This window comes from Scyliorhinus torazame, chromosome 7 (genome assembly GCF_047496885.1).
Source record: "Scyliorhinus torazame isolate Kashiwa2021f chromosome 7, sScyTor2.1, whole genome shotgun sequence".
NCBI classification, from domain to species: domain Eukaryota; kingdom Metazoa; phylum Chordata; class Chondrichthyes; order Carcharhiniformes; family Scyliorhinidae; genus Scyliorhinus; species Scyliorhinus torazame.
The window spans coordinates 233,811,654-233,829,777 of NC_092713.1; the positions used below are offsets into that span (position 1 = coordinate 233,811,654).

General features: G+C 48.5%; 1 protein-coding gene across 1 annotated transcript in view; it reads right to left on the bottom strand.

Moving 5' to 3' along the window:
- arhgef37 (Rho guanine nucleotide exchange factor (GEF) 37) overlaps positions 1 to 18,124 on the bottom strand; it is a 158,993-nt gene that overhangs the window by 117,102 nt on the left and 23,767 nt on the right. The window contains 1 exon segment of the mRNA XM_072512145.1: positions 5,423 to 5,546. Coding sequence (XP_072368246.1) covers positions 5,423 to 5,546 — 124 coding nt within the window.

The window sequence follows — 18,124 nt, forward strand, 5'->3', positions numbered from 1 at the left end:
AGTAGTTTTTTAAAATTCATTCATGGGATGCGGACATTGCTGGCTGGGCCAACAGTTATTGCCCATCTCTAATTGCCTTTGAACTGAGTGGATTTGGAGTCACATGTAGGCGAGACCAGGTAAGGATTGCAGATTTACTTCCCTAAAAGGCATTAGTGAACCAGAAAGGTTTTTACAACCATCAACAATCACCATTAGAATTCCATATAATGTTTTAAAATTAAACTCAAATTGCACTCTCTGCCATTATGGGATTGAAACTTGAGTCCCCAGGGCATTGTAAGGGGTCTCTGGATTACTAATCCAGTGACAATACCACTATGCCACTGTCACCCCCCGGAATGGGCCTGAATAAGACTGGAATAAGGAGCGTTCCACATACCCCACAAAAAGACAGGCATAACTGAGTCCCATGTGACCCATGGCCACACCTTTTATTTGCAGGACGTGAGACAAGTTAAAAGAGAAATTATTGAGTGACAGAACACACTGTTTTAGTCAGTAACTAATACTTTAAACTACAGAAAAGTGACCCCCTTTTAATATCAAAAACAACAACAAAAAACTTCCACTAAGGTTATATTTTACTCTATCCCTTAAGCAGACACTCCATTCTCCTGGAACTAGTCCAAAAGGATTCTTAACTGCCAAGGATTTGTTTTCTTTCCTTTCTCAGTCAGATAACTCCTAATCCCAGAACTGGTTTTTACAGTGAGAGTCAAATTGGAGACTCCTCCAACTAGCTAAAACTAGACAAATATCCCAGTCTCATTTTAATCCTCATGAACTTGGTCACCTCAAGCGGACTGTGAGAACTCACCCACATTCTTGTATGGTGAACCATGGAGGTTTGCTACCAGTATTTCTCTGCTCTCTCCTGATTCCTAACAGATTGACTGTATGTGAAATTCAGGGATATCTTTTAGGAGAACCCTGTGATGTGATCCTACAATAGCTTCCTATGCACTCTACCCCTCTCAAAGCCCATCTTCATGGCAATGTGAATCACAGGTGCTTTGTAGCTAGATAGACTTGCCAATTAGCTATATTTAAGGCCCCAACTCTATCCTATCTTTGAATTAAATAACCAGATTAAATTATAGCCATTTGAACTTGACATCCATTATCAGCACAGACACTTCTGTCATTGTCCATCAGTGTGGACATCTTGCACCTGCTCCCCAGTAAAACAACCCGTGTCCTTCTTTAAGATTAAGCAATTGAACCAGCCAGTTTGCTGTCAGTAGAATTCGGAACAGGTCGCATGGCCTACTTCATTCCTCCATTTTACCAAAGAATGTGAAAACAGCCCCAAAACATAACAATCTTATCAAATGCCACATTAAAAAAATTATTTCACATGATGTGGCCACCACTGACTTGGCCAGCATTCATTGCTCATCGCTAACTATCCTTTAGAAGTGGTGGTGAAATGTTGCAGTCCATGTGGTGTTAGGGAGTGAGTTCCAGGACTTTGACCCAGTGACTGTGAAGGAATTGTTATGACACCCTGGGCTAGTGCGCGGTCAATTCTAGCCTCACGTACCCCGGAGTCAGAACACAAGTGGTTAACTAATAATTCTTATCAAAATATCAGAGGTCTTTGGCCTTTGGCTGCCCATTAATTACAGTCACCACGTTTGTAAATGTAAACACAATTACGATTTTTTATAACAAGAACGATTGCTTGCTTGCTAAGGTTGCTTGCCTTAAAGAGACATGTCCATAAATCATTCATGGATCAAAATAAGAATGGCAAAATAAAAGAAAGGGGAAATAAAAGGATAAATAGGAAGGACCCTTACAGAATGCTGATGTGATTGCAGGTCAGAATAGTGTCTGATTTTGAGGGGATGTTGCAGGTGGTGGTGTTCCCTTTCAGTTGCTGTCCTTGTCCTACTTGGTGGAAGAGGTTATGGGTTTGTAAGGTGCTGACAAAGGAGTCTTGATAGGTTTCTGCAGTTCATTTTGTAATCATTCAGCAAACATCCCCACTTCTGACATTGTAATGGAAGAAAGGTCATTGATGAAAGATGGTTGGGTTAGGACACAACGCTGAGGGCACGATTTAATAGAACGGTTTCTGAGTGTAGTAGCGATCGGGAACTGCCACAAGCATCCCGATGTTCGGCTCGTCGAGGACATCATCGTTATAAAATGTTAATTCGGCCACTTAACGAAGCCCCATGGGCTACATGCCGCAAATGACTGTCCCATCAGCTGATTCACCGGGACCACACTCGCCAACCCCCACCCCCCCCCACCCAACAATCGCTCCTGCACAGTCAATCCCAAATAGCTCGCAGCCATGCCACCGAGGAGACCAGCCGCACGATTCGGAGATGCCAACCTGGGCAGATTGTTGGATGCGGTCGAGACCAGACAGGATGCCCTGTTCCCCTGAGCTCGGAGGGTCAGCCACAGGGCAGCTTGTGCCACCTAGGAGGAAGAGGCAGGGACTATCAGCTTCCAATGTGCTGGCATGACTCCAACCAGTCAAATGCATTCTCCCAATTCCCACTGGCTTCAGTTTTTCTCGGGCTCCTTAATGCCATACTTGGTCAAATGCTGCCTGAGTTCAGCTCCTTTGTGGCCATGTTTGTGCCAAGTCTGTTGTTGGAGCAGGACTCATCCAGACAAGTGAAGAATATTCCATCACACTCCTGATTTGTGCTTTGTAGAGAGTGGCAAAGATTTGGGGAGTCAGTAAGTGAGTTACTCACCACATAATTCCAAGCCTCTGATGTGTTCTTGTAGCTGCGGTATTTATATTACTTGTATTTGTAACAATACATTCATATGCTGGGCATAAAATGCAATTTAATGGAAGAGAAAATGGAGGTGAAAACTGCATTTAATTTGGGATCATGTTCATTTTCAAATTACTATGCTAAGAATAAAAATAATGACCTTTGTGCATTCTGCAATTTAGAAAATGATTTATCTGTAAATATGTTATGATTTTAACACTGCAATCATAACACTTTTGAAATTCACTACTAAATTGGAATTCAAATTACAAAAATAAATGACCTTGGCTGTATGTTTGTAATTTGTTCCTTTACAATATTCATGAAGATGATGTGATAAACATTTTCAAAATAAATTATGCTCATTAAGAGCTATGATATTGTGAAGTTGATTTTACTCTGTTGGAGACTGTTGTCTGAAGAAATTAAAGGGACATTCCTTTCTGGCTGCTTAAAATAGGACCATAGCATGCACAATGGGCAGCACGGTAGCATTGTGGATAGCACAATTGCTTCGCAGCTCCAGGGTCCCAGGTTCGATTCCCGGCTTGGGCCACTGTCTGTGCGGAGTCTGCACGTTCTCCCCGTGTGTGCGTGGGTTTCCTCCGGGTGCTTCGGTTTCCTCCCACAATTCAAAGATGTGCAGGTTAGGTGGATTGGCCCTGATAAATTGCCCTTAGTGTCCAAAATTGCCCTTAGTATCCAAAATTGCCCTTAGTGTTGGGTGGGGTTACTGGGTTATGGGGATAGCGTGGAGGTGTGGGCTTGGGTAGGGTGCTCTTTCCAAGAGCCGGTGCAGACTCGATGGGCCGAATGGCCTCCTTCTGCACTGTAACTTCTATGATTATATTCTATGATTACAATGCATTCTATGATCAGTCACAAACAGGAGGAGGGGGCTAAAATATGCGTTAGCCCTCACCTCTGATTAGAATAGGCAATGAGCCTAATCCCAGTTTCAGGCAAATGGCCTGATGCCTACAAGGTGCCTAATCAATGGGGAATTTGGTGCACAAATGGCATTGGGTTGATTGCCATTGGCCCCTTTACCGTCCATTTTCCCACCTCAGAAACTGGTGCTGTGTAAATAGAGATCAAGGCCAAAATGTTCTGAAAGGCAACAGTTTAGAAATCTTGGCAAGAACCTTTAAATGTGCCAAGTAACCATTTATAAATTATTTATTTTGCACTGAAAAGTAGCGAACCTTAAAATACAATACACACAGTACATCAGTAATTCCAAATAAGCCTTTCAGATTTAGATCCAGCTCCTACAGGGGAAAGCAACCTAACTGCTGTCAAATGTATTTATATTACAAACTACATCACCAGATCGGTGACGTGAGTTGAAAGTTTTCATTTCACACTGCCAAAAGTACAGCATGTGACTTCTAATAGTCTGGATTCCTATTTCGTAACACAAAATCTAACAAAAACAGTCCCACGGCTACAGCATAAGGAATGCCACGCTCCCAACGAAAGAATTTTTGGCGTTTGCACTCAGCTTTGCCTAGGGACATGGTTTATCAACTAAGTTATTTAGAAGAGAGATCAGAACCATTCCGCATTTTTAACAAATCTAACAAAAGATAACTTGCACAGAATGATCGGAGTCAATGTTAAGTCCCAATGGGTTGTGGACAGGGGCTGGGGACAATGCCTAAGTGTATGGCCTGGGGTATTGGAATTCCCAGGCTTCATTTGCACATTGGGGAAAACGGCAGCTAACAGCAGGCAGGAGTTTCAATTCATCATGTCTCATTTAACACTCACGTGGGGCAGGATTTAGTGGAGCCCAAGGGAATGGGATATGGTGGCGGGGGACTGAGGGAGTTGGGCGAGATTACCCAAATTGGATTCCCAGGAAAATCGCCCACAATTAAGTTGAAGGCAGGAAAGGCCCGATCCAGGAATCCAGCCCTCTAGCTGCAGGAAGGCAATTAGGCCCATTAATAAGCCACTTAAAACAAATTATCCCTGAGCCTGGCGGAATTTTGTGATGGTCCAGGGATTCTCCCAAAATCACACAGCTTTTCCGTGTCTCCTGAAGACCTCCCAGCAAATCCAGTCATGTTTGCTTGGGCCTTCTGGGGGAGGGGTGGACCAGGACCAGGAGGGTGGGGTGGGGGGAGTGAGTCCTTCATTCACAGACACTTTGTTTTTGTCAGATCAAGGGACCCAGTATCAGGATGAGGGTGGGTGGTGGGGGGGTGGAGAGAGTTACCAGCCACCCTCCTGTCCTTTCCTCTGCCAACCCCTTCCCCACTGCTTCGATGGTGACCTCCCTACCCCAAGATCTCCATCCCACCTTCACTCATTATGTCCTGGGGTCCAGTGTTGGTCCTGGGGATGGATCTCATTGCATTACTAGCAGCAGTGACTGTACATGGTGGTGCTGCCTGCAATGGAAAGCTGATTGATTGGCAGCACTCGAGGCAGGATTCCTGTTCTCCAGAGTCCTCAATCACATAGGAGGCCCAACACTGGCAGTGAAGTGCTAGTCAGGCACATAATTGCGTAGCGCCATCCCCTCGGAAGTGACAGGCGGTTCCAGCTGGTTCTCCAACTTGCGGAGGGAGCCCATGTCGCTGGAACAAAATACAGCCTGTGCATTTCGAGCAGACAGAATAACTTGTACTAAAGCTAATGTAAAGTACTATGTGAATAATTACTTATTGAGAGGACTTGATCAGATTTCCCAGTAGCTGCTTCTTCCAGACTTTTGAGTAGATTGGACGATACATGTAATACTTCGTCTGTATTTCCAAACAAACCTTCGAGATCCAGGTCTGGCACCTAATAGGGAAAAGAAATGTGACCGCTGTAAAATTTTGTATTTCGAGCTGCATCACAATCATGATCAGTGATAGATGTAGCTTTTTGATTATAATAGAATAAACAAAAATATTTGGAAAAAGCTCAACCCACCATTGTCAGCATGTTTTTATGAAGTGTACGTCAGGCTGGACAAACTTGCTTGAGTTCTTTGAGGATGTAACCAGCAAGGTGGATAATGGGGAACATGTGGATGTGGTATATTTAGACTTCCAGAAGGCGTTTGATTAGGGGCTGCATAATAGACTGATCCATAAGGTGAGATCGCAGGGGATTGGGGCTAGAGTACTAGACTGGATTAAGGATTGGCTGACTGACAGAAAGCAGAAAGTCGGGATAAATGGGTCCTTCTGTAATAATAATAATCTTTACTATTGTCACAAGTAGGCTTACATTAACACTGCAATGAAGTTAATGTGAAAAACCCCTAGTCACCACACTCTGGCGCCTGTTCGGGTACACTGAGGAAGAATTCAGAATGTCCAATTCACCGAACAAGCATGTCTTTTGGGACTTGTGGGAGGAAACCGGAGAACCCGGAGGAAACCCACGCAGACACGGGCTGGTGAACTGTAACTAGCGGGATGCTGCAGGGGTCAGTCCTCGGACCTCAACCGTTTACAATTTGTATAAATGATCTGCAAGAAGGAACAGAGTGCAACATAGCAAAATTTGCAGGTGATATTAAAATAGGTGGGAAAGCAGGCAGTGAAGAGGAGATAAAGATTTTACAGGCGGATATAGATAGGCTAGGAGATTGGGCCAAGATTTGGCAGATGGAGTTTAATGTGGATAAGTGTGAGGTTATCCATTTTGGCCCAAAAAATAGAAAGGCAAATTTTGCCTCAAGGAACAGGAATCCAACATCCTGACCCAACACGGTGGAAAGCACGTCACAACCCACTGGTTTCCTGGAGGTTGGCTCTAATTGTCTGACGGGTGGGTTCAATTAGTGGCAGCAGAATGGAGGTGGTACTTGTAAAAGTACAGGCCCAATTTAACAGCACAATGTCTACCATTACTCATGCCGCTGTTCTGATTCAGTAAATAAGCTCCAGTTCAACAGGAGGAAAGGTAGAGGCCGAGTATCTAGGGCATTCACAGATGCAGCAGGAGGAGCTGAGTGAGAGAAACGTGAGGTACTATTTCCAGAAGGTGGCAGAAGAAGGCCACCCGTGCCAGACAAAACAGGCCTGGCTGCAGGTGGCAGAAATTGTGAGAAGCACAAGCATAAGTTCAGAGGAACTGAGTGCAGTACCAAGATGTTTAATGACCTTCACCGCTTGATCTGGCAAAGAGAGTGCAATGTGAGACCCAGATGACAGGCCTCTCGCTCCAGCCTCTAGCAGTTACTGAGTAACCTGAGGATGTATGGTGCTCCTGAACATGAGAGATGTGTTTCCAGGATAATTATCAACCTCTTAGTAAAGCCCAGAGCCCCAAATCTGTTGAAAACCAGGTAGCGTTTATACTTATTGGCCGATAACCTCCCAAGCATCAGATTTGGTTGTTTGGGGTGGGGGGAGGTTGTCCAAAGAGCAAAGATGCACTAGGGAATCCCTCTTGGAAGTTCCCATGTAAGGGTTTGCATGGCAATTATCCAAAAGTACTAACTTCCCTGGAGAATTGCATTGCTCTGGGATCCATCGGACAAAGGGATTCAGATCGCCAGCTTCGCATGGTTCTGCAAGTGTCACGCTAATATTTACTCTGAAAAGGTTAGAAGAAATAAAACCACTTCTAACTTCAGCGTAATTGGATTACATACCCAGATCGATCCCCACATGACATTCTCCTCACATTAATAATAATAATCTCTTATTGACACAAGTATGAAGTTACTGTGAAAAGCCCCTAGTCGCCACATTCCGGTTCCTGTTCGGGTATAACCGGTACGGGAATTGAACCCGCGCTGCTGGCCTTGTTCTGCATTACAGACCAGCTGTCTAGCCAACTGAGCTAAACCGGCCCAGATCCTGACCCCACAGGGAACTCCCCTATGGTTTATCCCACCCTCGTTCTCACACCTGCACAAGATTCCCCAGCCCCTCCTTCCCCTTACCCTATCCCTGATCTCCACCTGTATGGAATTCCACACCCACCCTACTGACCCAGCTAGATCATACCCAACTTGAGTTGACTCGACCCGCCCAAAACCAACTGGATTCCCGCACCCAACAGTGACTTGGCCTGACCCTCCTTGATACATCCCAGCTGGACCCCCACCAACTACTCACGCCCAGACCGACCCCCCCCCCCGCAAATTGACCTGATCTCTCCACCCCTCCACCTGACCCAACCTAACACCCCCAAGATGTCCGGCGCCCCCATGTCCAACCTTCCTCATCCCCCCACCATCCAAACACCCAAGTCGAACCTCCCCACTGTCCGACCCTCCCCAATGTCTGTCGCCCCTGATGTCCCACTGCCGCCCCCATGTCCTTCCACATCCCCTCCAACATTTGACCCTCCCAAATGTCTGAACCCCCCAATCCCCAATGTCTGATGCCACACCTCCCCACAGTCCGACCCCACCCACCTCAAAGTCCGACTCCCCCCCACATGTCCGGCCATCCCCTGATTTCCTTCAGGAGCAAGTGAGGGGAGAAATGGGAATGCCTGGAGGAGAGGGTGAAAAGTTATCGGGCGCATTGCGCACTCACTCGGGAGAGGCCTCCCGCAGACTTCCCGGCAGTCTTTACGCCTCGCATGATATACCCATGTCCCGCAAGGCATCAAAATCAGAATCTCGCCCAAAGGGGGCGTGACCAAACAGCACATAGGCATCCTTATCCAGGATCTACCAGCTTCCCCAGCGAGGCCGCAGCCTGGTGCCGTTCAGTACTAGTCCACACAAACGTGGACCAGGTGGAATGGCACCTGGGGCGGGAGTGGGGGGCGGCGGTCTGCCAGTATATCGGAGGCCTCTGGGAGGCCAGGGATAGTGCAGGGTGGCTCCCTGGGCCTCCCCCCGGAAAGTGGGCACCTTGGCACTGCCCATTTGGCACCTTCGCTGCCACCCTGGCATTGCCAAGATGATCTGGTGGCATTGCCAAGCACTGCCCATGGTGCCAGGCTGGGAGTGCAGTGGTGCCTGGGTGGCACTGCCAAGGGTCAGGGCTGAGGGGGCCATGCCCATGAAAGGAGAGGGGTATGAAGGGTGGGGATTCTGGAGGAGTCTCCTGCAACGCGGCAGGTGGGTACCATGAAGTGTGGTGGTGGGGGGGGGGGGGCTAGGGACATCATAGCAGGGTGTCCTCACTTGGGGGCATGTGGGGGAATGCCCATGTGTGTGAGGGGTGATATTGCCCATTAGTGGGGGTGGACCTACAAGCTTACTTAAAGATCAGAGCACCCTTTCAAAATGGTGGCCCGATCTCTGAGTTCAGCTCCCCAGTGCTGAAAAAAATTCCAAGATGTGAGAAACTCCCCAGGGCCCAAAAAAGTGACTAAGTGTCAGTTGATAGCAGTGGGAACTCGCCGGTAAACTCCCTGCAAAACGCATCACAAATGAACTTAGAAATTTTTCTGTTAAATTCCACTCATTGTGATCTTTGATGAAGAGGATGAAATACATCCTCCCCGTCAAAGACTCAGCTCTGAAGAGGCTTCTGCTGTCACAAGCGAGTTGCTACAATAATATTCTTATGTCTCTCATAGGGTCAGTCATGGAGGCTGAGTGCACGAGTACAGCTGCATGATTGGGGGCCTCACAAACATCCGAAACAACAAAGTTAGCACCGTCACTTCATACAAGCACACCTGCACCAGCACAGGTACACTCACATCATTGGGTCCTTGCACGTGGTTCGAGTGTCATGGGGTGAAGAGCATGGCACTGCTGTGCAGAAGGAGGTGACAGAGGCAGAGAAAGCTGTGCACTTCAGAGGATGGAGGACAGACACAGCCATTTCCAGCTGGACACAGATGCAGGGTCTCAGGAGTTGCAAGCAAAGGGGCAACTTTGACCAACAGTGAAAAATATTTACCCGCATGTCGGGGGTCCTTCCGAGGCAGTGTGGGGTCGTGGGCTGAGAGTGCAGGAGTCCATTTAGCTCATCTGAACCACCATAGCTCAGGTCTTTGAACACATGAGCTCCTCTTTTTGAGAGAATGGCTAACCTCGGGGACAGTGACATGCAGCAGTACTTGGTGTGCATGTCAGTAGCGCCTGCTTCAGATCCCTCCAGTGATCCAGAGCAGCAGCCAACGGCCTGAGGCAGTCACCGAAAAGGGTAAGGGTGCCTCTTCGCAGGGGGCATTATCATCCAACCTCCTTGGCCCCACTGACTGCAGAACCATTTGTGCAGCAAGACGCATTGACAGAGGCAGTCTCTGCAATAATCCAGGTGCAGCAGCTTTCGGAGATGCCCCCACTCTCAATTACACGATGAGGCCGACCACCATATGCACCTCAGCAGAAAGTGAGACTGTCTCCACCTCAGCCCAGGCAAAAGAGGAGCACCATACCGTAAGTTGCTGAAAGAGGAGGCCACTGAGATGTCCGGAGCAATGAGTGGTTGACTGGGGTTCATTTCACTTGTAAAAGTGCACTTTATAACTTTCATCAACACTGTAAATGGTGACACATGACCCAGACATATGGGGCTGGATTCTCCAATTGTCCTAGCATGGGAGAGGTGGACTTTTACGTCAGAAAAACTGGAGCAAAATGGCCACCGATTCCCTGTTTTGCTGGGGGCTAGCAGGAAGGCAGCGTAGAGCATCCGGCTCTATCTGACGATATGCCCTGGAGAATTCCCGGGTCCATCGCCGCGCATGCACACGGTGGCGGCCTGACGCTCCCCCCAATCCGGTCGGAAAATGTGCTTTTCTGGTAGTTCTCCGAACGCGATTTCAGCCCATGAGCTTCCATTCTTTCATGCAAAACTGGGAATGAGTAATGAAGTGGGGAAGGGAAGCCGTAGTCTTTAAAAGGCGACACTGAGACTGCTAGGCAGATGTAAACCATGCGTTGGCGATAAAAGTGAATTTAATCAAAGTTACATCTTCAATAGATAAGTTCTCACAGGCAGCTCAAAGTAAGTTTCAGAGCATGAAGTCCTGCTGGGTGAAAAACACTCTGGTGAAACAAGCCTGGATCAGATGTTCCTCAGCATTCATGCCATCCTGATGAGAGGTTTGACTCACGAGCTGGTTCCAGCTAACTAGCTGCACAACCTTCATTTCTCTGCCCTACGTCTCCCTCTTCCTCCACCAATAAACTGTCAATCTAGCATTCCACCTTCTTCAAGGTTCACATCTCTCTGGGGAGCCATATCATGGAAAACACAGTAGACCACCACAAAGCATGAGATCCTTACAGGAGCGTACTGCAGGGTGCCACCCAACCAGTCTGGGCACCATCTCGGGCTCATGAAAATAGATGAGTAGCCGCCTCTTCAAAGGATATCCCTTGTCCCCTAGAATCTGTCCATGGAGATTGGGTAGCAACATGAAAAATTGCAGCACCTGGACTGCCAATGAAGGGATCATGGCAACTGCAAGGATAGTGAGTACACACATACACAAAGCTCTCACTGTGGTCACAGACCAGCTGAACGTTGAAGGAGTAGGCCTCCTTGTGTATAAATCTCACTGTCTGCTCGTTGGGTGTCTTGATGGCAACATTGATGCTGTGCTGCATCTGTGGGAATACTGTCATAGATGCCCTTTGCACCTGCAAGGCTCCATTTGTTTGGAACTATATGTACTGGCCAGCTCTCACACATAGGGCGTCAGTGACCTGAGCAGAAATGTTGCTACTTAAAAGACATATTATGATCCCAGTCCAGACCAGAACAGTGGCTAACTTGCTGGACCGAAACCTCAATATTTTAGCTTATTTTATAAGACTGTGCAGAAAGAATACTTCACTCCAGAGGTGATTGCATGCTAAAATAGGGGTTTGGTATTTTTAAAACAATACTTTATCATTAACACAGTATTAAAATCTTAAACTTCACACCCAAAAATAGCTTACAATTACCCCTTAAACAATACTTCTAAATACAGTAAATAATTGCTATCTCTCTTCCCAATTAAACAACAAGGGAAAACATACAGCTCTCAATCCATCCTACAACCCAAGGCACAGAGTAATACTTGCTTTCCAGAACAGATTTGGCTCCTTTTAGAACCCCTGCAGATTCTGGTTGATGTCTTCAAAAAGCTGCTTCAACTGGTTTGTTTCAGGTTCCCCCTTGTCCTTTGACAAGTCTGCACTGCTTTAAATACAATTTCTTTTTTAACTAGCATACTGTGAGAGCAAAGGACCTTACTTGTGGACTCAGTGTTAGACAGATCAAAACTCAACTCAAAAAGCTTTCTCAAAAATTTCTAAATGTCTTAACTCCATCCAACAATGGCCTCATCTCCCCAAGCTGAAAACAAATTAAACTCCCCAGGCTGAAAGCACATCAACTCCCAGAGACTCCTCCTAGTTAAACAACATTTTATTCTGGTCAATTTCACCTCTGGCTCCTAAAAGCTTTCTGGTCTTGCAAAACAAGATTATTTTTAAAAACAAGTTTACTGCAGTCAAACACAATCTACCCAGGTTTTTAACCCTTAAATAGCCAAATGTTTATAACCAAATATATCTAAAATCCTGCATTCGTCACAGCCATCACCACTGATATTGGGAAGGAGCCAGAAGCGAAGACGTTAAGCACTACAATGACTTTAATTGCTACTGGCAGGGCATGGCGAGCAATACTACGAGGTCTGAGGTCTTCCCCGATGAGAGCACAAATCTCAGTAACCATTTTCCTAGATAGATGTTGGCTCCTGGGGCACTTATTATCTGACATGTTCAGGTAGTTTTTCTTTTGATCGGTGGTATATTTAGCATTGGGGATATAGTCTCTGTTGTCTTCCCCCAGCTCCTTGTGGCCCTCTTCTGCCCTCCTCAAGTCTAGTGCTCTGCATCTGTTCCTGAGCATGGTGATCCTCAGTACTGCTCATCCCCATCTTCGAGTACTTTAGTTCCACAACCAGCATTTCTTACAGTCAGCTGCACTCACAATATCTAATGGACAAGACCCCTCTTATAGCCCCACAATGCCAGAAGAGTCATGACCTCTGCTAAGCACACAAAGTCCACACTTTAAAACAAGCTCATTAGAAAATAACACATGGAATAGGACAAAAGTGGACAGACCATAAGGTCCCTCGAGCCAACTCCACCATTCCAAACTTTCAACTCCAGTTTCTGGTCCACACCCCATATTCCTCGATTCCCCGTGAGACCACAAATTTGTCTATTTCAGCCTTGACTATATTCAATCATGGAGTATCCAAAATCCTGAGGTAGAGAATTCCAAAAATTCACAACCATTTGAGAGATGAAATATCTCCTCATCTCAGTCTGAAATGATCGGCCCCTTATCCTGAAACTGTGCCCAATGCTGCAGGTTCCCTAGCCAGATTAACAAAACCAATAATCCAAATCAGGCAGATTGCTGGGTTCCGCCTTCAGACCTTTTGATCAAAATTACTGGCACTGGTCAAATTAACAGTGGCAAAGGTCACTTTTCCACAGCGTAAATGTTTACACCCGCCCGGCTGCATTCTCACCCCCATCCTGCCCCATAAGTTTGAAGATATGTCTGATGCTAACGGTGGTAAGACTTGACTTGTCAATGGAATGGAGGATATGTCAAGATGACTGCTGTGCATTTAATGTTTCCTTGATGTAAATATTGGGTTGAATTCTCAGTTTGGTAGACTACATGGCTGGATTCTCCGTTTCAACGGCTAAGTGCTGGCTGAAACTGAGAATTTGCGGGCGTTTTACAACGCCAAAATCGGCGGCGAACCCTCACCGATTCCGGGACCAGTGAGGGCCGAGCAGCAGCGCCGGGAGAAACTCCCGGCTTCCGCGCCGAAAACACCCAGAGAATGGCTGGGTCCCTGGCCATGCATGCGCACGGTGACGACCTGCAGCGGTTGCGCCTTACAACATGGCACTGGCCGTGCGCGGACCCGACCCGCCATCTGCCACCCCACAGGCCCCCTCCCCGCAATGCAATTCCGCCCCCACCATGGGATTTGCTGGGTCACCATCCCCTCCCCTGCGACAGTCCGATGGTGAACCGAACCCCCTCCCCCACGACCCCCTACCAGGGATTCCCCCTATTCTACAGACCCCCATCAGAGACCCCCCATAAGACAGGCCCCCACCAGAAACTCCCGAAAAGTGACCCCCCCATAAAAGACCCCCACCAGAAACTCCCCCATAAAAGTACGACCTCACCAGAGACCCTCCGCAAGAACCCTCAATTACAGAGGCCTCAATTACAGAGGCCCCCACCCGAAAACCCCCCCTCCCCCATCCATATTGCATAGACCCCTACCTGCAAGCTAGAGTACTCCAGACAGAGACAGTGGGAACAAAATCACTGTTTTAAAACTCACTTATACTCACTTGCTGGCTCAGGCAGAGAAAACAGCATCTGCAAATTCCTAGAAAGTGAAAACCACATCAGCTGGGTTTAAACCCCCTCAGATCTTTGATCTGGAAGGCTTTCATTCACAGCAATGGGAATTGGTTTTACTAGGCTGTGATTGACAGTTTACACATAGCCAGGATCTCCAGCTGTGAAATTAATCATGTTTATAAAATTTAGTTGTGATTGACAGCTCTTGAACTACATATAGTTGAGTTCTTTCTGCAGAGGAAAAGAGGAAGTGAGAGCACTTAACTGCCTAAGATGCTGCCTGAGCCAACAGATATTGCAGTTCAAAGATGTGCGGGTTTGGTGGGTTGGCCATGCTAAATTGCCCTTAAGTGTCAAAAAGGTTAAGTGGGGGTTACTGGATTACAGGGATAGAGTAGAGACGTGGACTTGAGTGGGGTGCTCTTTGTAAGGGCCGATGCAGACTCGATGGGCCGAATGGCCTCCTTCTGCACTGTAAATTCTAGGATTCTATGAGGTGTATTTTAAAGCAGTGATTCTTTTCACTGTCTCTGTCTGGACTGCTCTCTAGCTTCCAGGCAGGGGTCTCTGTAATGAGGGGATCTCTGGTGGGTGTCTCTCTTATGGGGGGTCTATGGTGAGGGTCTCTCTTATGGGGTCTCTCTGGTGGTACTCTTTATTATGGCATCTCTGATAGGGGTCTCTGTAATGGGGTCTCTGGTGGGTTCTCTCTTATGAGGGGTCTCTGGTGGGGTCTCTCTTATGAGGGGTCTTTGGTGTGGGGTCTCTTATGGAGGGGTTTGTGGTGGGGGTCTCTCTTATGGAGAGTGTTTCGTTGGGTCTCTCTTATACCAGGGTTTCTGGGGCAGGATTCTCCAACAATGGGGCTATGTCCCCACTCCAGCGTGAAAACGCAGGCAAATCGCTCTAGACTTTCCTGAAGAAAGTCCAGAGTGATTCTCCTACCTGGAAGGGGCCAGCAGGGCCCGGAGTACTCCTCGCAGCTCTGGCTGCCGATATGGGGCCCTGCACTTTTGGTCAGGCGTCCGCGCATGCGCATGGCGGTGCCCCGCGCGACCTGGCGGATCCACACTGCAGACCGGCACCAAAAAGATAGGCCCCCCCCACAGATGGGTGGCCCCCGATCGATAGCCTGGCCGTCTGTGAGCCCCCGCCCCGGTGAAGGATACCTCGCCCCCCCACCAAGGCGGCTGCGGCGAGTGGGACCATTAGAGACCCACGCTGCCGGGAACTCGGCCAGTTGTCGTCGGAGAATCGCCGCGAGGGCCTCTGTCAATGGCTCCCTACCTGCGCTGCATAGACCGCACGATTCGCGGCGATTTTCGGCCCCGCGCCAATCGCGATTACGGTGCGGAGGCTTGGAGATTCCCGCCCCTGTTGTAGGATCTCTGGTGGAAGGGTCTGGTGGGGGTGGTGTGGCCAGAATTTGCATTGCGGGGGTAACCCTCCAATGGACTTTGGGGGAAACCCCCTTAAAACGCTATCCCCCCTGGCCCACTGCGAGGTTCACTGAGCCAGGGTGACACTGGGAATACCTGCACAAATTCTCGCCCAGCGAACCGGAGAATCACACAGGCTTGGAGAATATGGTGCACAGTCTGTTAATAGGATACAATTTGACCTATTTAAATCCTCCCACTGGTGTGGGGCCTGAACCTTGATGCCGCTACCATAGGGGGAACCAGAGCACGGAACAGGATCGACGCTGGGCAGATTCTGAGCTGGATTCTCCGATTTTCAGGCTACGTCCGGGGGATCCGTGGCATTTTACGTCAAAAAAATCGGCGGCGCCCCAGCACCGATTCTCCAACAGGTGAGGGGCTAGCAGCCGGACCGCGTAAAACGTCCGGCCTCCACAAAATAAACGGCCAGAGAATTGCCGGATCCGTGGCCGCGCATGCAGACGGCGACGGCCTGCAGCGGTCGTGCTGTACAACATGGCGCCAGCTGTGCGGGGACCCAACCTGCCATATAATGCCCCCCTGGACAGCCCCTCGCCACCCTGTGGTCACCCCCCCAGCCCTCTCTGAAGGCCTCCCGGCCAGCAGCATGGCTCCCATCTGACTGGCGGCGCTGGGCACAGTCCGCAGCCACCAAGCTGGGTTCCCGACCTCTATGACTATAAGTCAACCACTGTCTGGAACTCAGCCCATCGGGGGCGGAGCATCGGGGGTTTATTGGCGGTTTCCAGAGATTGGTCAATTCCTAGAATTGCAGACTAGCTGCATATTATGTTCAGGAATGAAATGGTAACGGAGCTAGGGTTAAATTAGCTACATGGTTGCAATCACTAATGTCTGGCACTCTGGGGAGTTCAATAAAATGTTGCTTGCTGCATTTTGTGAAAAAGAAAATTAATGAAGTTACTGATGCTGCAAGATGTGCTGAAAATGAAAAATGTGACCTAGATTTCTCAAGGTAACTTGGAATAAACCTGCTACATAAAAGTTCAATGCTGCTGATTTCTTTACAGCCATTGACGGAGCTGTTCCTGCCCTGGAAGTGATTCTAACACTTGGCTGCAGAAGGGTATAAAATTCTGCAAATCACAGTTCTTGCATGCCTTGGAACATGTCCTGGTACAATAGCCTACCTGGCTCTGTACAAACAGGTGGCAACATATGATAGGATCCTCATGGAGTTTTGAGGTGAAAATGCTAAAATACAATCCAGTGTCTGATGTTCCACAACAGCAGTATGCATTCAGAAAATGGGGCGAAATTCTCCGGCAACGGCGCGATGTCCGCCGACTGGCGCCCAAAACGGCGCCAATCAGACGGGCATTGCGCCGCCCCAAAGGTGCGGAATGCTCCGCATCTTTGGGGGCCGAGCCCCAACATTGAGGGGCTAGGCCTGCGCCGGACGAATTTCCGCCCCGCCAGCTGGCGGAAAAGGCTTTTGTTGCCCCGCCAGCTGGCGCGGAAATGACATCTCCGGGCGGCGCATGCGCGGGAGCGTCAGCGGCCGCTGACAGTTTCCCGCGCATGCGCAGTGGAGGGAGTCTCTTCCGCCTCCGCCATGGTGGAGACCGTGGCGGAGGCGGAAGGGAAAGAGTGCCCCCACGTCACAGGCCCGCCCGCGGATCGGTGGGCCCCGATCGCGGGCCAGGCCACCGTGGGGGCACTCCCCGGGGCCAGATCGCCCCGCGCCCCCCCCAGGACCCCGGAGCCCGCCCGCGCCGCCTTGTCCCGCCGGTAAGGTAGGTGATTTAATTTACGCCGGCGGGACAGGCAATTTATCGGCGGGACTTCGGCCCATCCGGGCCGGAGAATCGAGCGGGGGGGCCCACCAACCGGCGCGGCGCGATTGCCGCCCCCGCCGAATCTCCGGTGCCGGAGACTTCGGCAACCGCCGGGGGCGGGATTCACGCCAGCCCCCAGCGATTCTCCGACCCGGCGTGGGGTTGGAGAATGTCACCCAAGATCCATTAATGCTTCAGAAAGTTTAATTACTTTCCTTTCTCCCAGAGTCACAATATTCTGAATACTACGAAACAGTAGATTTCAAACAATAGTCCAAAAACAGCTGTCTGTTTTAAAGATCAAAAACCCATCTGAAGAATAGAGACCTTCCATAAAATTAATGACCCTAATGAATCATGTATCTATCAGTGACCTGCAAGATGTAAATATGCACCGGAAATGAGTGATGTGACAGATTTCCCATGGTTACTTGGAATAAACCTGCTACAGAAAAGTTCAATGCAGTAGTGGATTTGTATGGGTGTTGAGAAGAGTCAGAAGTGTTCAAACGTAAATGGGAGCTCATAAAATGACATGCAATTTCTAGCATGGGAACAGACCATTTGGCCCAAAACAACATGGTTTGAACTTGATTGAATTTTCTAAGATAGAAAGGAGTGTTGGTGAGGGAAGCACATTTGATGGAGTCTACCTCGATTTTAACAAGGCTATTGACAAGGGCCAACACGACAGAAAGCTTATTGGGGAAAGTCACATGTTGAATCCACAATTTACTCAGCGGCTTGAAGCAAAAGGTAATGGTTCACATCTGGAATGGGGTTCCACAGGATTAAGTAATGGGCTGCTTTTTCTACTTATGGCATACATCACTGATTTAGACTTAAATGTAGGGAGC